The sequence below is a fragment of the Meleagris gallopavo genome, unplaced genomic scaffold, assembly GCF_905368555.1.
Source record: "Meleagris gallopavo unplaced genomic scaffold, MGAL_WU_HG_1.1 scaffold_1, whole genome shotgun sequence".
NCBI classification, from domain to species: Eukaryota; Metazoa; Chordata; class Aves; order Galliformes; family Phasianidae; genus Meleagris; species Meleagris gallopavo.
Window position 1 is genome coordinate 291,223 of NW_028147015.1, and position 21,837 is coordinate 313,059.

At 53.0% G+C, this 21,837-nt stretch overlaps 1 protein-coding gene across 2 annotated transcripts in view; it reads right to left on the reverse strand.

The window, feature by feature from the left end:
• The window catches only part of CPSF1 (cleavage and polyadenylation specific factor 1), a 58,286-nt gene that overhangs the window by 24,868 nt on the left and 11,581 nt on the right, over positions 1 to 21,837 (reverse strand). The window contains exons 3-8 of one of the 2 annotated variants that reach the window (XM_085215050.1): positions 19,962 to 20,085; positions 15,226 to 15,378; positions 11,470 to 11,552; positions 8,641 to 8,734; positions 6,338 to 6,404; positions 695 to 742 (exon numbers count right to left, since the gene is read on the reverse strand). In XM_085215050.1, coding sequence (XP_085071176.1) covers positions 695 to 742; positions 6,338 to 6,404; positions 8,641 to 8,734; positions 11,470 to 11,552; positions 15,226 to 15,378; positions 19,962 to 20,085 — 569 coding nt within the window. Of the gene's footprint in view, positions 1 to 694; positions 743 to 6,337; positions 6,405 to 8,640; positions 8,735 to 11,469; positions 11,553 to 15,225; positions 15,379 to 19,943; positions 20,086 to 21,837 lie in introns of both variants that reach the window. The other variant, XM_085215048.1, reaches the window with a different exon arrangement.

The following is a 21,837-nucleotide window of genomic DNA, read 5'->3' on the forward strand; positions in this document are numbered from 1 at the left end:
AACATCCCATAACATCCCATAACATCCCATAACATCCCATAACATCCCATAACATCCCATAACATCCCATAACATCCCATACACCCCCATAACCCCAAACACCATAAACCAACCCCATAAACCACCCCATAACACCCCATAACCACCCATAACACCCCATAAACAAACCCCCATAAATACACCCCATAACACCCATAACCACCCCATAACACCCCATAACCACCCCATAACCATACCATACACCCCATAACACCCCATAACACCCCATAACCACCCCATAACACCCATAACCCCCCATAACCCCCCCATAACCACCCCATAACACCCCATAACACCCCATAACCACCCCCCAATACACCCCATAACACCCCATAACACCCCATAACCACCCATAACACCCCATAACCACCCCATAACCACCCCATAACCACCCCATAACACCCCATAACACCCTAACCATAAACCCCATAACCCCCATAACCACCCCATAACCACCCCATAACCCCATAACACCCCATAAACCCTAACACCCATAACCACCCCATAACCACCCCATAACCATAACCACCCCATAACACACCCCATAACCAACCCCATACACTAACCCACAACCACCCCACAACACCCCATAACCCCCAACATCCAACACCCACAACATCCCATAACCACCCATAACCGCCCCCCAGCAGCTCACCCTCAGGCAGGTACATGTAGACCAGCAGGTTGCGGTCGCGGTCGGACACTGCGGGATCAACGGGATCAGGAATGGGATCAGTAATAGGATCAGTAATAGGATCAGTAATAGGATCAGTTATGGGATCAGTAATGGGATCAGTTATGGGATCAGTAATGGGATCAGTTATGGGATCAACGGGATCAGTAATGGGATCAGTTATGGGATCAATGGGATCAGTAATGGGATCAGTAATAGGATCAGTAATAGGATCAGTAATAGGATCAATGGGATCAGTAATGGGATCAGGAATGGGATCAGTTATGGGATCAGTAATGGGATCAGTAATAGGATCAGTTATGGGATCAGGAATGGGATCAGGAATGGGATCAGTAATGGGATCAGTAATAGGATCAGGAATGGGATCAATGGGATCAGTAATGGGATCAATAAGGGGATCAGTAATGGGATCAGGAATGGGATCAGTAATGGGATCAGTAATGGGATCAATAATGGGATCAATGGGATCAGTAATGGGATCGGGAATGGGATCAGTAATGGGATCAGTAATGGGATCAATAATGGGATCAATGGGATCAGTAATGGGATCAGTAATGGGATCAATAATGGGATCAGTAAAGGGATCAATAATGGGATCAGTAATGGGATCAGAAATGGGATCAGAAATGGGATCAATAATGGGATCAATGGGATCAGTAATGGGATCAGTAATGGGATCAGTAATGGGATCAGTAATGGGATCAGGAATGGGATCAGTAATGGGATCAGTAATGGGATCAATGGGATCAGTAATGGGATCAGTAATGGGATCAATAATGGGATCAATAATGGGATCAGTAATGGGATCAATAATGGGATCAATGGGATCAGTAATGGGATCAGTAATGGGATCAGTAATGGGATCAGTAATGGGATCAGGAATGGGATCAGTAATGGGATCAGTAATGGGATCAATGGGATCAGTAATGGGATCAGTAATGGGATCAATAATGGGATCAATAATGGGATCAGTAATGGGATCAATAATGGGATAAATGGGATCAGTAATGGGATCAGTAATGGGATCAGTAATGGGATCAATAAGGGGATCAGGAATGGGATCAGTAATGGGATCAGGAATGGGATCAGGAATGGGATCAATGGGATCAGGAATGGGATCAGTAATGGGATCAGTAATGGGATCAATGGGATGAGGAATGGGATCAGGAATGGGATCAGGAATGGGATCAGGAATGGGATCAGTTATGGGATCAGGAATGGGATCAATGGGATCAGGAATGGGATCAGTAATGGGATCAGTAATGGGATCAATGGGATGAGGAATGGGATCAGTAATGGGATCAGGAATGGGATCAGGAATGGGATCAATGGGATCAGGAATGGGATCAATGGGATCAGGAATGGGATCAGTAATGGGATAAATAAGGGGATCAATGGGATGAGGAATGGGATCAGTAATGGGATCAGGAATGGGATCAGGAATGGGATCAATGGGATCAGGAATGGGATCAGTTATGGGATCAGGTAATGGGATCAGTAATGGGATAAATAAGGGGATCAATGGGATGAGGAATGGGATCAGTAATGGGATCAGGAATGGGATCAGGAATGGGATCAATGGGATCAGTAATGGGATCAATGGGATCAGTAATGGGATCAGTGGGATCAATGGGATCAGTAATGGGATCGGTAATGGGATCAATGGGATCAATGGGATCAATAATAGGATCAATGGGATCAGTAATGGGATCAATGGGATCAGTAATGGGATCAATGGGACACTAATGAGATCAATGGGATCAATAATGGGGCAGTGGGGTCAATAATGGGGTGAGTAATGGGGTGAGTAATGGGGTGAGTAATGGGGTGAGCAGTGGGGTCAGGAATGGGGTTCCGTAATGAGGTCAGTAATGGGGTCAGGAACAGGTTGAGCAGTGGGGTCAGGAATGGGGTGAGTGATGGGGTCAGTTATGGGGTCAGTAAGGGGGTCGGTAATGGGGTCAGTAATGGGGTGAGCAGTGGGGTGAGCAATGGGGTCGGTAACCAGGTGAGCAGTGGGGTCAGTAATGAGGTCAGCAATGGGATCAGTTATGGGGTGAGCAGTGTGGTGAGCAATGGGGTCAGTTATGGGATCAGTTACGGGGTGAGCAATGGGATCAGTTATGGGGTGAGCAGCGGGGTGAGCAATGGGGTCAGTTATGGGGTGAGCAATGGGATCAGTTATGGGGTGAGCAGTGGGGTGGGCAATGGGAGCAGTTATGGAGTGAGCAGCGGGGTCAGTTATGGGGTGAGCAGTGGGGTCAGTTATGGGGTCGGTTATGGGGTGAGCAGAGGGGTCACTTATGGGGTCAGTTATGGGGTCGGTTATGGGGTGAGCAGCAGGGTCACTTATGGGGTCGGTTATGGGGTGAGCAGCGGGGTCACTTATGGGGTCGGTTATGGGGTGAGCAGCGGGGTCACTTATGGGGTCGGTTATGGGGTGAGCAAAGGGGTCACTTATGGGGTCGGTTATGGGGTGAGCAGAGGGGTCAGTTATGGGATCACTTATTGGGTCGGTTATGGGGTTGGTTATGGGGTGAGCAGCGGGGTCAGTTATGGGGTCACTTATGGGATCACTTATTGGGTCGGTTATGGGGTCAGTTATGGGGTTGGTTATGGGGTGAGCAGCGGGGTCACTTATGGGGTCGGTTACGGGGTCGGTTATGGGTTTGAGCAGCGGGGTCAGTTATGGGGTCACTTATGGGATCACTTATGGGGTCGGTTATGGGGTCGGTTATGGGGTGAGCAGCGGGGTCACTTATGGGGTTGGTTATGAGGTCGGCTATGAGGTGAGCAGCGGGGTCGGTTATGGGGTCGGTTACGGGGTCGGTTATGGGTGTAAGCAGCGGGGTCAGTTATGGGGTCACTTATGGGATCACTTATGGGGTCGGTTATGGGGTCGGTTATGGGGTTGGTTATGGGGTGAGCAGCAGGGTCACTTATGGGGTTGGTTATGGGGTTGGTTATGGGGTGAGCAGCGGGGTCACTTATGGGGTTGGTTATGAGGTCGGCTATGGGGTGAGCAGCGGGGTCGGTTATGGGGTCGGTTACGGGGTCGGTTATGGGGTGAGCAGCGGGGTCAGTTATGGGGTCACTTATGGGATCACTTATGGGGTTGGTTATGGGGTCGGTTATGGGGTTGGTTATGGGGTGAGCAGCGGGGTCAGTTATGAGGTCGTTATGGGGTTGGTTATGGGGTGAGCAGCGGGGTCAGTTATGGGGTTGGTTATGAGGTCGGTTATGGGGTGAGCAGCAGGGTCAGTTAAGGGGTCGGTTATGGGGTGTTATGGGGTGAGCAGCGGGGTCACTTATGGGGTCAGTTATGGGGTCGGTTATGGGGTGAGCAGCGGGGTCAGTTATGGGGTCGGTTATGGGTTCGGTTATGGGGTGAGCAGCGGGGTCACTTATGGGGTCGGTTATGGGGTTGGCAGTGGGTGAGCAGCGGGGTCAGTTATGGGGTCGTTATGGGGTCGGTTATGGGGTGAGCAGCGGGGTCACTTATGGGGTCGGTTATGGGGTCGGTTCTGTGGGGTGAGCAGCGGGGTCACTTATGGGGTCGGTTATGGGGTTGGCTATGGGGTGAGCAGCGGGGTCAGTTATGGGGTCGGTTATGGGGTCGGTTATGGGGTGAGCAGCGGGGTCAGTTATGGGGTCGGTTATGGGGTTGGTTATGGGGTGAGCAGCGGGGTCACTTATGGGGTCGGTTATGGGGTTGGTTATGGGGTGAGCAGCGGGGTCAGTTATGGGGTCGGTTATGGGGTCGGTTATGGGGTGAGCAGCGGGGTCAGTTATGGGGTCGGTTATGGGGTCGGCTATGGGGTGAGTCAGGGGTCAGTTATGGGGTCGGTTATGGGGTCGGTTATGGGGTGAGCAGCGGGGTCAGTTATGGGGTCACGTATGGGATGAGTTATGGGGTCAGTTATGGGGTCGGTTATGGGGTGAGCAGCGGGGTCACTTATGGGGTCGGTTATGAGGTCGGCTATGGGGTGAGCAGCGGGGTCGTTATGGGGTCGGTTACGGGGTCGGTTATGGGGTGAGCAGCGGGGTCAGTTATGGGGTCACTTATGGGATCACTTATGGGGTCGGTTATGGGGTCGGTTATGGGGTGTTATGGGGTCGGTTATGGGGTGAGCATGCAGGGTCACTTATGGGGTTGGTTATGGGGTTGGCTATGGGGTGAGCAGCGGGGTCGGTTATGGGGTTGGTTACGAGGTCGGTATGGGGTGAGCAGCGGGGTCAGTTATGGGGTCGGTTATGGGGTCGGTTATGGGGTGAGCATGCGGTCAGTTATGGGGTCACTTATGGGATCACTTATGGGGTTGGTTATGGGGTCGGTTATGGGGTCAGTTATGGGTGAGCAGCGGGTCAGTTATGGGGTCGGTTATGGGGTTGGTTATGGGGTGAGCAGCGGGGTCAGTTATGGGGTTGGTTATGAGGTCGGTTATGGGGTGAGCAGCGGGGTCGGTTATGGGGTCGGTTATGGGGTCGGTTATGGGGTGAGTCAGCGGGTCAGTTATGGGGTCAGTTATGGGGTCAGTTATGGGGTGGTTATGGGGTCGGTTATGGGGTCGGTTTGAGCAGCGGGGTCGGGGTCGGTTATGGGGTCGGTTATGGGGTGAGCAGCGGGGTCAGTTATGGGGTCGGTTATGGGGTCGGTTATGGGGTGAGCAGCGGGGTCAGTTATGGGGTCGGTTATGGGGTCGGTTATGGGGTGAGCAGCGGGGTCAGTTATGGGGTCGGTTATGGGGTCGGTTATGGGGTGAGCAGCGGGGTCAGTTATGGGGTCGGTTATGGGGTCGGTTATGGGGTGAGCAGCGGGGTCAGTTATGGGGTCGGTTATGGGGTCAGTTATGGGGTGAGCAGCGGGGTCAGTTATGGGGTCGGTTATGGGGTCGGCTATGGGGTGAGCAGCGGGGTCAGTTATGGGGTCGGTTATGGGGTCGGTTATGGGGTGAGCAGCGGGGTCAGTTATGGGGTCGGTTATGGGGTCGGTTATGGGGTGAGCAGCGGGGTCAGTTATGGGGTCGGTTATGGGGTCGGCTATGGGGTGAGCAGCGGGGTCAGTTATGGGGTCGGTTATGGGGTCGGCTATGGGGTGAGCAGCGGGGTCAGTTATGGGGTCGGTTATGGGGTCGGTTATGGGGTGAGCAGCGGGGTCAGTTATGGGGTCGGTTATGGGGTCGGTTCTGGGGTGAGCAGCGGGGTCAGTTATGGGGTCGGTTATGGGGTCGGTTATGGGGTGAGCAGCGGGGTCAGTTATGGGGTCGGTTATGGGGTCGGCTATGGGGTGAGCAGCGGGGTCAGTTATGGGGTCGGTTATGGGGTCGGCTATGGGGTGAGCAGCGGGGTCAGTTATGGGGTCGGTTATGGGGTCGGTTCTGGGGTGAGCAGCGGGGTCAGTTATGGGGTCGGTTATGGGGTCGGTTATGGGGTGAGCAGCGGGGTCAGTTATGGGGTCGGTTATGGGGTCGGCTATGGGGTGAGCAGCGGGGTCAGTTATGGGGTCGGTTATGGGGTCGGCTATGGGGTGAGCAGCGGGGTCAGTTATGGGGTCGGTTATGGGGTCGGCTATGGGGTGAGCAGCGGGGCGAGGCAGCGCCGCACCCAGGAATCCCAGCTGGCTGCTGTCCACCATGAAATCCACGCTGTAAACCTCCAGCGGCTTGGCGTCCTGACAACCACAGCAGGGCAGCAGCTGACAGCCCGCATCCCAAATCCCATATAACGTATCCCATATCCCACATCCCATATCCCATATCAACACACAGCCCATATCCCACATCCCATATCCCATATCAACACACAGCCCATATCCCATAACACACATCCCATAACACACAGCCCATATCCCGTAACACACATCCCATAACACACATCCCATATCCCATATCCCATAACACACAGCCCATATCCCATATCCCATAACACACAGCCCATATCCCACATCCCATAACACACAGCCCATATCCCATATCCCATATCCCATATCCCATAACACACAGCCCATATCCCATATCCCACATCCCATAACACACATCCCATAACACACAGCCCATATCCCATATCCCATATCCCACATCCATAACACACAGCCCATATTCCATATCCCATATCCCATATCCCATAACACACATCCCATAACACACAGCCCATATCCCATAACACACATCCCATATCCCATATCCCATATCCCATAACACACATCCCATATCCCACATCCCATAACACACATCCCATATCCCACATCCCATAACACACAGCCCATATCCCATAACACACATCCCATATCCCATAACACACATCCCATATCCCACATCCCATAACACACAGCCCATATCCCACATCCCATAACACACAGCCCATATCCCATATCCCATAACACACATCCCACATCCCATAACACACATCCCATATCCCACATCCCATAACACACACCCATATCCACATAACACACCCAATCCCATATCCCATAACACACACCCAATCCCATATCCCACACCCAATCCCATATCCCAAACCACACCCATCCCATATCCACTACCACACCAACACACCCATATCCCAACCACATCCCATACCCAACCACCAACAACCCATATCCCATATCCCACATCCCATACATCCCATATCCCACACCACATATCCACACCCCATAACAACACCCAGACCCATATCCCATACCCACATCCCATCCAATCCCATATCCCATACACACACAATCCCATAACACCACATCCCAATCCCATAACACACACCCATTCACACCCACACCCACACCCCACCCAACCCACACCCATATCCCACACCCCAACCCACACCCCACACCCATATCCCCACACTCCACTAACCACAACCCAACCCCACCCACACACCACACCCCACACCCAACCACACCCACACCCTATATCCCACACTCCCTATATCCCACACCCACCACCCACACCCACACCCACACCCACCACACCCTATCCCACTCCCATCACCCCACACACCCCACACCCCACACCACACACCCTATATCCCACACCCCAACCCACACCAAACCACACCCACACCCCACACCCACACCCACACCCCACACCCTATATCCCACACTCTATATCCCACACCCACAACCCCACACCCCACACCCACACCCCACACCCAATCCCACACCCTAATCCCACCACTCTATATCCACACCACACCCACACCCACACCCCACACCCACACCTATATCCCACACCCTATATCCCACACCCTAATCTCACACCCCACACCCCACACCCCACACCCACACCCACTCCCACACCTAATCCCACACCCCACACCCCACACCCCACCACACCCTATATCCCACACCCTATATCCACACACCCTATCCACATCCCACACCCCACCCACACCCTATATCCCACACCCTATATCCCACACCCCACACCCCACACCCCACACCCACACCCAACCCACACCCTATATCCCACACCCTATATCTCACACCCCACACCCCACACCCCACACCCACACCCCACTCCCACACCCTATATCCCACACCCTATATCCCACACCCTATATCTCACACCCCACACCCCACACCCCACACCCACACCCCACTCCCACACCCTATATCCCACACCCCACACCCCACACCCACACCCACACCCTATATCCCACACCCACACCCCACACCCACACCCACACCCACACCCTATATCCCACACCCCACACCCACACCCACACCCCACACCCACACCCTATATCCCACACCCCACACCCCACACCCACACCCCACTCCCACACCCTATATCCCACACCCTATATCCCACACCCCACACCCCACACCCTATATCCCACACCCTATATCCCACACCCTATATCCCACACCCTATATCTCAGCCCCCACCCCCCACCCCTTCCCCCCCGCGCACCCTGCTGACGAGGGACAGGGTTTTGCTCTCCTCCTGGTAGCGCAGCAGGCTGATGCTCTTCATCACGTCCGCAGCCAGGATGAAGTTCTTCACACTGCCGCGTGGGGGCAGTCATGAGGCACGCAGTTATGGGGCAGTGATGGGGCAGTGATGGGGCAGGCAGTTATGGGGCAGGCAGTTATGGGGCAGTGATGGGGCAGGCAGTTATGGGGCAGGCAGTGATGGGGCAGGCAGTGATGGGGCAGGCAGTTATGGGGCAGGCAGTGATGGGGCAGTGATGGGGCAGGCAGTGATGGGGCAGTGATGGGGCAGGCAGTTATGGGGCAGGCAGTGATGGGGCAGTGATGGGGCAGGCAGTGATGGGGCAGGCAGTGATGGGGCAGGCAGTGATGGGGCAGGCAGTTATGGGGCAGGCAGTTATGGGGCAGTGATGGGGCAGTGATGGGGGAGGCAGTGATGGGGCAGGCAGTTATGGGGCAGGCAGTGATGGGGCAGGCAGTGATGGGGTAGGCAGTTATGGGGCAGGCAGTTATGGGGCAGGCAGTGATGGGGCAGGCAGTGATGGGGCAGTTATGGGGCAGGCAGTTATGGGGCAGGCAGTGATGGGGCAGGCAGTTATGGGGCAGGCAGTTATGGGGCAGGCAGTGATGGGGCAGTCAGTTATGGGGCAGGCAGTGATGGGGCAGGCAGTTATGGGGCAGTCAGTTATGGGGCAGGCAGTGATGGGGCAGTCAGTTATGGGGCAGGCAGTTATGGGGCAGGCAGTTATGGGGCAGTCAGTTATGGGGCAGGCAGTGATGGGGCAGTGATGGGGCAGGCAGGGTTATGGGATCACGGGGTTATGGGGTCACAGGTTATGGGGTCATGCGGTCATGAGGTTATGGGGTCAGAGGGTTATGGGGTCATGGGGTCATGGGGTTATGGGGTCAAAGGTTATGGGGTCATGGGGTCATGAGGTTATGGGGTCATAGGGTTATGGGGTCGTGGAGATGTGGGGTCACGGGGTTATGGGGTCAGAGGGTTCTGGGGTCATGGGGTCACAGGTTATGGGGTCATGGGGTCATGAGGTTATGGGGTCAGAGGGTTATGGGGTCATGGGGTTATGGGGTCACAGGTTATGGGGTCATGGGGTCATGAGGTTATGGGGTCAGAGGGTTATGGGGTCGTGGAGATGTGGGGTCACGGGGTCACCAACCCACAGCAGGATGGGATCATGGGGCTTTGGGGTCATAACGGAATTATGGGATTATGGGGGAATTATTATGGGATGGGGGACCACAAACCCATGGAATTATGGGATTATGGGGGAATTATTATGGGATTATGGGGGAATTATTATGGGATGGGGGACCATAAGACCACGGAATTATGGGATTATGGGGGAATTATGGGATGGGGGACCATAAACCCACAGAATTATGGGATTATGGGGGAATTATTATGGGATGGGGGACCACAAACCCTTGGAATTGTGGGATTATGGGGGAATTATTATGGGATGGGGGACCATAAACCTACGGAATTATGGGATTATGGGGAATTATTATGGGATGGGGGACCACAAACCCGTAGAACTATGGGATTACGGGGGAATTATTAAGGGATGGGGGAGCATAAAGGCATGGAATTATGGGATTACGGGGGAATTATTATGGGATGGGGGACCACAAACCCATGGAATTATGGGATTACGGGGGAATTATTATGGGATGGGGGAACAAAAATCTACAGAATTATGGGATTACGGCGGAATTATGGGATTGGGGACCATAAACCCACTTAATTGTGGGATTACAGGGGAATTATTATGGGATGAGGGACCACAAACCCACGGAATTATGGGATTATGGGGGAATTATAGGATGGGGGACCATATACCCACGGAATTATGGGATTATGGGGGAATTATTATGGGATGGGGGACCATAAGCGCATGGAATTATGGGATTATGGGGAATTATTATGGGACGGGGGACCACAAACCCATGGAATTATGGGATTACGGGGGAATTATAGGACGGGGGACCATATACCCACGGAATTATGGGATTATGGGGGAATTATTATGGGATGGGGGACCATAATACCACAGAATTATGGGATTATGGGGGAATTATTATGGGACGGGGGATCATAATACCACAGAATAATGGGATTATGGGGGAATTATTATGGGATGGGGGACCATAAGCGCATGGAATTATGGGATTACGGGGGAATTATTATGGGATTGGGGACCATAATACCACAGAATTATGGGATTATGGGGGAATTATTATGGGATGGGGGACCATAATACCACAGAATTATGGGATTATGGGGGAATTATTATGGGATGGGGGACCACAAACCCACGGAATTATGGGATTATGGGGGAATTATTATGGGATGGGGGAGCAAAAATCTACAGAATTATGGGATTACGGGGAATTATTATGGGATGGGGGACCACAAACCTGTAGAACTATGGGATTATGGGGGAATTACTATGGGATGGGGGAGCATAAAGGCATGGAATTATGGGATTATGGGGGAATTACTATGGGATGGGGGACCACAAACCATGGAATTATGGGATTACGGGGGAATTATAGGATGGGGGACCATATAACCCACGGAATTATGGGATTATGGGGGAATTATTATGGGATGGGGCACCACAAACGCACGGAATTATGGGATTACGGGGGAATTATGGGATGGCAGACCATCAACCCACAGAAACCCAGACTAAAATGCAGAGCCCACTGCGCCCCTCCCCCCCCAAAGGCCGCCACGACCTCGGATGACCTTTGACCCGCGGTGACCCCCGGTGCCCTTTGACCCCACCTGATCATCTGGTGGATGTAGAGCTGGGTGTCAATGAAGGCCATCCCGGTCAGCTCGTTGTCCTTCAGGCTCCACAGGAAGATCTGCGGGACGGACCCCATAAACCCAGAAACACACAGACCCCAAAAACCCACAGACCCCAAAGCCAGAAACCCCAGAAACCCACAGACCCCAGAAACCCACAGACCCCAAAAACCCACAGACCCCAAAGCCAGAAACCCCAGAAACCCACAGACCCCAAAAACCCACAGACCCCAGAAACCCAGAAACCCACAGACCCCAGAAACCCAGAAACACACAGACCCCAAAAACCCACAGACCCCATAAACCCAGAAACACACAGACCCCAAAAACCCACAGACCCCAAAGCCAGAAACCCACAGACCCCAAAAACCCACAGACCCCAAAGCCAGAAACCCAGAAACCCACAGACCCAAAGCCAGAAACCCACAGACCCCATAAACCCAGAAACACACAGACCCCAAAAACCCACAGACCCCAAAGCCAGAAACCCACAGACCCCAAAAACCCACAGACCCCAAAGCCAGAAACCCACAGACCCCAGAAACCCACAGACCCCAAAGCCAGAAACCCAGAAACCCACAGACCCCAAAAACCCACAGACCCCAAAAACCAGAAACCCACAGACCCCAAAAACCCACAGACCCCATAAACCCAGAAACCCACAGACCCCAAAAACCCACAAACCCCAAAAACCCACAGACCCCATAAACCCAGAAACACACAGACCCCAAAAACCCAGACCCCAAAGCCAGAAACCCACAGACCCCAAAAACCCACAGACCCCAGAAACCCACAGACCCCAAAAACCCAGAAACCCACAGACCCCAAAAACCCACAGACCCCAAAAACCCACAGACCCCATAAACCCAGAAACACACAGACCCCAAAAACCCACAGACCCCAAAAACCCACAGACCCCATAAACCCAGAAACACACAGACCCCAAAAACCCACAGACCCCAAAAACCCACAGACCCCAAAGCCAGAAACCCAAAAACCACAGACCCCAAAAACCCACAGACCCATAAACCCAGAAACCCACAGACCCCAAAAACCCACAGACCCCAAAAACCCACAGACCCCATAAACCCAGAAACCACAGACCCCAAAAACCCACAGACCCCAAAAACCCACAGACCCCAAAGCCAGAAACCCACAGACCCCAAAAACCCACAGACCCCAAAAACCCACAGACCCAGAAACCCAGAAACCCACAGACCCCAAAAACCCAGAAACCCACAGACCCCAAAAACCCACAAACCCCAAAAACCCACAGACCCCATAAACCCAGAAACACACAGACCCCAAAAACCCACAGACCAAAGCCAGAAAACCCAGAAACCCACAGACCCCAAAACCCAGAAACCCACAGACCCCAAAAACCCACAGACCCCAAAAACCCACAGACCCCATAAACCCAGAAACCCACAGACCCAAAACCGAAACCCACAGACCCCAAAAACCCACAGACCCCAAAGCCAGAAACCCACAGACCCCATAAACCCAGAAACCCACAGACCCCAAAAACCCACAGACCCCAAAAACCCACAGACCCAAACCCAGACAACCCCAAAACCCCAGACCCCAAAAACCCACAGACCCCAAAAACCCAGACCCAAGACCCAAAACCGCCCCCAGACCCCAAAACCACAGACCCCAAAAACCCACAGACCCAGAAACCCAGAAACCCACAGACCCCAAAAACCAAAAACCCAGAAACCCACAGACCCCAAAAACCCAGAAACCCCAAAGCCAAAAACCCACAGACCCCCACCCAAACCAACCCCAGACCCCACCCCAGACCCCAAAACCCACAGACCCCAAAACCCCACAGACCCCAAACCCACAAACCCCCCCAAACACCCAGACCCCAAAACCCACAGACCCCACCAAAACCCACACCCCAAACCCCAGACCCCCAACACCCACACCCCCAAAACCACCCCAGACCCCAACCCCCACAACCCCCCAGACCCCAAACACCCACACCCATAACCCCATAAACCCCCAACCAGAAACCCAGACACCCAACCCATACCCCCAAACCCAGACCCAACCCACAGACCCCAACCCACCCCCCAGACCCCAAAAACCCCACAGACCCCCCAACCCGCCCAGAAACAGGACCCACAGGCAGACCCCACAGACCCCAAAAAACCACAGACCCCCAGACCACCCGAAACCCAGAACAGACCCCCAAAACCCACAGACCCAAGCCAGAAACCCCAAAACGACGCCCAAAACCTACACCAACGCCCAAGACCCGAAGTACCCCAACGACCCCAAAAACCCACAACCCCACAGACCCAAAACCCAAAGACCCCAAAAAACCCACACAGACCCAAAGCGACCAAGACCCAAAACCAACAGACCCCAAAGCCCCAAACAAGCCCAAAGACCCCAAAAACCCAAAGACCCCAAAGCCAGACCCACAGACCCCAATAACCCAAAGACCCCAAGAACCCCAAAGACCCAAAGGACCCCAAAAACCCACAGACCCCAAATAAACCCACAGACCCCAAAGCCCGAAACCCAAGACACCACCAAAACCCACAGACCCCAAAGCCAGAAACCCCCAACCCAGAAACCCAGAAACCCACAGACCCAAAACCCACAGACCCCAAAAACCCACAGACCCCAAACCCAGAAACCCACAGACCAGACAAACCCACAGACCCCAAAAACCCACAGAACCCAAAGCCAGAAACCCAGAAACCCAGAAACCCAGACAAAACCCAAAGACCCCAAAGCCCAAAACCCACAGACCCCAAAACCCAGAAAACCCAGAAACCCACAGACCCCAAAAACCCACAGACCCCAAAGCCAGAAACCCAGAAACCCACAGACCCCAAAAACCACAGACCCCAAAGCCAGAAACTCACAAACCCCATAAACCCACAGACCCCAAAGCCAGAAACCCAGAAACCCACAGACCCCAGAAACCCCAGAAACCCACAGACCCCAAAAACCCACAGACCCCAAACCCAGAAACCCCAAAACCACAGACCCCAAAAACCCACAGACCCCAAAGCCAGAAACCCAGAAACCCAGACAAACCACAGACCCCAAAAACCACAGACCCAACCCAAAACCCCAAAACCCCAACCCACAGACCCCAAAACCCCAGCCCCAAAACCCACGACCCCAAAACCAACCCCAACACCCCAGATCCCCAAACCAGACCCCAAAACCCCGACCCAACACAACCCAAAAACCCAACCCAGACCCCAAACCCCGAAACCCACAGACCCCAACCCACACACCCAAACCCAGACCCACAGCCCAAACCCGACCCCGACCCCAAAAACCACAGACCCAAAAACCCACAGACCCCAGACACCCAAACCCCAGACCCCAAACCACGACCCAAAACCCACAGACCCCCAAACCCCACCCCACCCCAAACCACGCCCCAAACCAACCCACACCCCAAACCCAGCCCCCATATCCCCCACCCCCCCAACACCCACACTCCCCCCAAACCCCACCCCAGACCCCATAACCCCAACATCCCCAAATCCCCACCAAAACCCCATAACCACCCCAAACACCCACAGACCCCCCAAATACCCACGACCCACCCAGACCCCATATAACCCTCACCCCCCAAAACCCCCCCCAACATCCCCCACACCCCCCATATCCCCCCACAACCCCCTCCACCACCCCATATCTCCCCCCATCCCCCCTCCCCGTCCCAGCCCCGCCCCCATACCCCCCCCCCCGCCCCACCTTCTGCCCTATGGCGGACACGAGGTACCCGTTGCAGTGGCAGAGCGCAGTGACGGGGCCCTTCTGCTCCTTCTCGTACAGAACCTTGAATTTATTCTTGGTCAGGGGCTGCCCCGGTTCCGGCACCACCTCGATCACATCCATGATCAGGATCTGGGGGGACGCAACGGCTCGGCGGGGGTCCCAAAGGGTGACCCCAAAAGGGACGGCCCCAAACGTGACACCAACGTGGCCCCAAAGCTGACCCGAAGTTGACCCCAACGGTGACCCCAAAGTTGACCCCAAACATGAGCCCAAAGGGGACCCCAAAGCTGACCCCAAAGTTGACCCCAAACATCAGCCCAAAGGTGACCCCAAAGGTGACCCCAAACATGAGCCCAAAGTCGACCCCAAAGTCACCCCAAACATGAGCCCAAAGGTGACCCCAAAGGAGACCCCAAAGTCGACCCCAAACATGAGCCCAAAGGTGACCCCAAACATGAGCCCAAAGGGGACCCCACAGTTGACCCCAAAGGTGTCCCAAAGGGTGACCCCAAAAGGGACGGCCCCAAACGTGACACCAACGTGGCCCCAAAGCTGACCCCAAAGTCACCCCAAACATCAGCCCAAAGGTGGACCCCAACGGTGACCCCAAAGTTGACCCCAAACATGAGCCCAAAGGTGACCCCAAAGGTGACCCCAAAGTGACCCCAAACATCAGCCCAAAGGTGACCCCAAAGGTGACCCCAAAGTCACCCCAAACATCAGCCCATAGGTGACCCCAAAGTTGACCCCAAAGTCACCCCAAACATGAGCCCAAAGGGGACCCCAAAGGAGACCCCAAAGTCACCCCAAACATCAGCCCAAAGGGGACCCCAAAGGTGACCCCAAAGTCACCCCAAACATCAGCCCAAAGGTGACCCCAAAGGTGACCCCAAACATGAGCCCAAAGATGACCCCAAAGGTGACCCCAAACATGAGCCCAAAGGTGACCCCAAAGGTGTCCCAAAGGGTGACCCCAAAAGGGACGGCCCCAAACGTGACACCAATGTGGCCCCAAAGCTGACCCGAAGTCGACCCCAACGGTGACCCCAAAGTTGACCCCAAACATCAGCCCAAAGGTGACCCCAAAGGTGACCCCAAAGTCACCCCAAACATCAGCCCATAGGTGACCCCACAGTTGACCTCAAAGGTGTCCCAAAGGGTGACCCCAAAAGGGACGGCCCCAAACGTGACACCAACGTGGCCCCAAAGCTGACCCCAAAGGTCACCCCAAACATCAGCCCAAAGGTGACCCCAAAGGTGACCCCAATGTCATACTAAATATGACCCCAAAGGTGGCCCCAAAGGTGACCCCAAAGCCACCCCAATGTCATATTAAATAGGTGACCCCAAAGGTGACCCCAAAGTTGACCCCAAACGTGAGCCCATAGGTGACCCCAAAGGTGACCCCAAAGGTGACCCCAATGTCATACTAAATATGACCCCAAAGGTGACCCCAAAGGTGACCCCAAACATCAGCCCAAAGGTGACCCCAAATTCATCCTAAGTATGACCCCAAAGGTGACCCCAAAGGTGTCCCAAAGGGTGACCCCAAAAGGGACGGCCCCAAACATGACACCAACGTGGCCCCAAAGCTGACCCAAAGTTGACCCCAACGGTGACCCCAAAGTTGACCCCAAACATGAGCCCAAAGGGGACCCCAAAGCTGACCCCAAAGTTGACCCCAAACATCAGCCCAAAGGTGACCCCAAAGGTGACCCCAAAGTCACCCCAAACATCAGCCCATAGGTGACCCCACAGTTGACCCCAAAGGTGTCCCAAAGGGTGACCCCAAAAGGGACGGCCCCAAACGTGACACCAACGTGGCCCCAAAGCTGACCCAAAGGTGACCCCAAAGGTGACCCCAAACATGAGCCCATAGGTGACCCCAAAGTTGACCCCAATGTCACTACAAATATGACCCCAAAGGTGGCCCCAAAGGTGACCCCAAAGGTCACCCCAATGTCATATTAAATATGACCCCAAAGGTGACCCCAAAGTTGACCCCAAACATGAGCCCATAGGTGACCCCAAAGGTGACCCCAATGTCATACTAAATATGACCCCAAAAGTGACCCCAAAGGTGACCCCAAACATCAGCCCAAAGGTGACCCCAAAGTTCATCCTAAGTATGACCCCAAAGGTGACCCCAAAGGTGTCCCAAAGGGTGACCCCAAAAGGGACGGCCCCAAACGTGACACCAACGTGGCCCCAAAGCTGACCCCAAAGTCACCCCAAACATCAGCCCAAAGGTGGCCCCAAAAGGGACGGCCCCAAACGTGAGCCCCAAAGCTGACCCGAAGTTGACCCCAACAGTGACCCCAAAGTTGACCCCAAACATCAGCCCAAAGGGGACCCCGAAGCTGACCCCAAAGTGACCCCAAACATCAGCCCAAAGGTGACCCCAAAGGTGACCCCAAAGTCACCCCAAACATCAGCCCATAGGTGACCCCACAGTTGACCTCAAAGGTGTCCCAAAGGGTGACCCCAAAAGGGACGGCCCCAAACGTGACACCAACGTGGCCCCAAAGCTGACCCCAAAGGTCACCCCAAACATCAGCCAAAGGTGACCCCAAAGGTGACCCCAATGTCATACTAAATATGACCCCAAAGGTGGCCCCAAAGGTGACCCCAAAGGTCACCCCAATGTCATATTAAATATGACCCCAAAGGTGACCCCAAAGTTGGGGGACCCCAAAGCTGCCCCAAACGTGACACCAAACGTGAGCCCAAAGGTGACCCCAAAGCTGACCCCAAAGTCACCCCAAACATCAGCCCAAAGGTGACCCAAAGTTGACCCCAAACATGAGCCCAAAGGGGACCCCAAAGCTGACCCCAAAGGTGACCCCAAACATGAGCCCAAAGGTGACCCCAAAGCTGACCCCAAAGTCACCCCAAACATCAGCCCAAAGGTGACCCCAAAGTTACCCCAAACATGAGCCCATAGGTGACCCCAAAGTGACCCCAAAGTCACCCCAAACATCAGCCCAAAGGTGACCCCAAAGGTGACCCCAAAGTCACCCCAAACATCAGCCCAAAGTGACCCCAAAGTGACCCCAAAGTGCCAAGACCCCAAAGTGGCCCAAAGCTGACCCAAAGTGACCCCAAACGTCACCCAATAGGTGACCCCAAAGGTGACCCCAAACATGAGCCCAAAGCTGACCCAAAGTTGACCCCAAACGTCAGCCCAAGTGACCCCAAAGTCACCCCAAACATGAGCCCAAAGTCGACCCCAAAGTCACCCCAAACATGAGCCCAAAGGGACCCCAAAGGTGACCCCAAACATCAGCCCAAAACCCCACAGTTGACCCAAAGGTGTCCCAAAGGGTGACCCCAAAAGGGACGGCCCCAAACGTGACACCAACGTGGGCCCAAAGCTGACCCAAAGCTGACCCCAAAGTCACCCCAAACATGAGCCCAAAGGTGACCTCAAAGGTGACCCTAAACATGAGCCCAAAGGGGACCCCAAAGCTGTCCCCAAAGTCACCCCAAACATCAGCCCAAAGGTGACCCCAAAGTCACCCCAAACATGAGCCCATAGGTGACCCCAAAGTCACCCCAAACATGAGCCCAAAGGTGACCCCAAAGTTGACCCCAAAGTCACCCCAAACATCAGCCCAAAGCCGACCCCAAAGTCACCCCAAACATCAGCCCAAAGGTGACCCCAAAGTCGACCCCAAAGTAGACCCCAAACATCAGCCCAAAGGTGACCCCAAAGGTGACCCCAAAGTTGACCCCAAACATGAGCCCAAAGCGGACCCAAAGTTGACCCCAAACGCCAGCCCAAAGGTGACCCCAAAGTGACCCCAAAAATGAGCCCAAAGCTGACCCCAAAGTCACCCCAAACATCAGCCCAAAGTGACCCCAAAGTTGACCCCAAAAGTGTCCCAAAGGGTGACCCCAAAAGTGACAGTCCCAAACATGGCCAAGTGACCCCAAAGTGACCCCAAAGCTGACCCAAAGTGACCCCAAAGTGACCCCAAACGTGACCCCAAAAGTGACCCCAAACATGACCCCAAAGTGACCCAAAGTCCAAGCTGCCAAGGACCCCAAAGGTGCAACCCAAACATGAGCCCATAAGTGACCCCAAAGCTGACCCAAAGTGACCCCAAACATCAGCCCAAAGGTGACCCCAAAGTTCACCCCAACAGTGAGCCCAAAGTGACCCCAAATGTACCCCAAAATGACCCAAAGTGACCCCAAAAGTTCCCCAAACGCCACAAGTGACCCCAAAGTCCCAACGTCCCCAAGCTGACACCAAAGTGTCCCCAAATGTCACCCAAATGTCCCCAAAGTGTCCCCAATGTCCCAAGTCTGACCCTGCCCGTGCACGTCACCAAATCCTCGCCCTGCATCAGACACGTCCCCAAATGTCCCCAAATGTCCCCAAATGTCCCCAATGTCCCCAGCACCCTGCCCAGCACGTCACCTCCTCGCCCTGCATCAGACACGTGCCCAAATGTCCCCAAATGTCCCCAAATGTCCCCAATGTCCCCAATGTCCCCAGTCTCACCCTGCCCCTGCACGTCACCTCCTCGCCCTGCATCACACAAGTCCCCAAATGTCCCCAAATGTCCCCAGTGTCCCCATTCTCAACCTGCCCCTGCACGTCCCATCCTCGCCCTGCATCAGTCACGTCCCCAAATGTCCCCAAATGTCCCCAAATGTCCCCAATGTCCCCAATGTCCCAGTCTCACCCTGCCCCTGCAGGTCACCTCCTCGCCCTGCATCAGACAGGTCCCCACGGCCACGTATCCCTTCAGACCGGACACGGTTTCCTCGCTCTTGAGTGAGACGGTTTTCATGCAGGTCACGTGCTCCCATTCCTCCAGATCGATCCTGCGGGCACCAACTCTGCTGTCCTATATCCTATATCCTATATCCTATGTCCTATGTCCTATGTCCTAGATCCTATGTCCTATGTCCTATATCCTATATCCTATATCCTATGTCCTATATCCTATGTCCTATGTCCTATATCCTATGTCCTATGTCCTATATCCTATGTCCTATATCCTATATCCTATATCCTATGTCCTATATCCTATGTCCTATGTCCTATATCCTATGTCCTATATCCTATATCCTATGTCCTATATCCTATATCCTATATCCTATGTCCTATATCCTATATCCTATGTCCTATATCCTATGTCCTATGTCCTATATCCTATGTCCTATGTCCTATATCCTATGTCCTATATCCTATATCCTATATCCTATGTCCTATATCCTATGTCCTATGTCCTATATCCTATGTCCTATGTCCTATATCCTATGTCCTATATCCTATATCCTATGTCCTATATCCTATATCCTATATCCTATGTCCTATATCCTATGTCCTATGTCCTATGTCCTATATCCTATGTCCTATATCCTATATCCTATGTCCTATATCCTATGTCCTATGTCCTATGTCCTATATCCTATGTCCTATATCCTATATCCTATGTCCTATATCCTATGTCCTATGTCCTATATCCTATGTCCTATGTCCTATATCCTATGTCCTATATCCTATATCCTATATCCTATGTCCTATATCCTATGTCCTATGTCCTATATCCTATGTCCTATATCCTATATCCTATGTCCTATGTCCTATATCCTATATCCTATACCCTATATCCTATATCTTATATCCTATGTCCTATGTCCTATGTCCTATATCCTATGTCCTATGTCCTATATCCTATATCCTATATACTATGTCCTATGTCCTATATCCTATGTCCTATGTCCTATGTCCTATGTCCTATGTCCTATATCCTATGTCCTATGTCCTATGTCCTATGTCCTATGTCCTATGTCCTATGTCCTATGTCCTATGTCCTATATCCTATGTCCTATGTCCTATATCCTATATCCTATATACTATGTCCTATGTCCTATATCCTATATCCTATGTCCTATATCCTATGTCCTATGTCCTATGTCCTATGTCCTATATCCTATGTCCTATGTCCTATGTCCTATATCCTATGTCCTATATCCTATATCCTATGTCCTATGTCCTATATCCTATGTCCTATGTCCTATGTCCTATGTCCTATATCCTATGTCCTATGTCCTATGTCCTATATCCTATGTCCTATACCCTATGTCCTATATCCTATGTCCTATGTCCTATGTCCTATGTCCTATATCCTATGTCCTAGAATCCTATATCCTATGTCCTATATCCTATGTCCTAGATCCTATGTCCTATGTCCTATATCCTATGTCCTATATCCTATATCCTATGTCCTATGTCCTACGTCCTATGTCCTATATCCTATATCCTATGTCCTATGTCCTATATCCTATGTCCTATGTCCTATATCCTATGTCCTAGATCCTATGTCCTATGTCCTATGTCCTATGTCCTATATCCTATGTCCTATATCCTATGTCCTATGTCCTATGTCCTAGTCCTATGTACTATGTCCTATGTCCTATGTCCTATATCCTATGTCCTATGTCCTATATCCTATGTCCTATATCCTATGTCCTATGTCCTATGTCCTATGTCCTATATCCTATATCCTATGTCCTATGTCCTATATCCTATATCCTATATCCTATGTCCTATGTCCTATATCCTATATC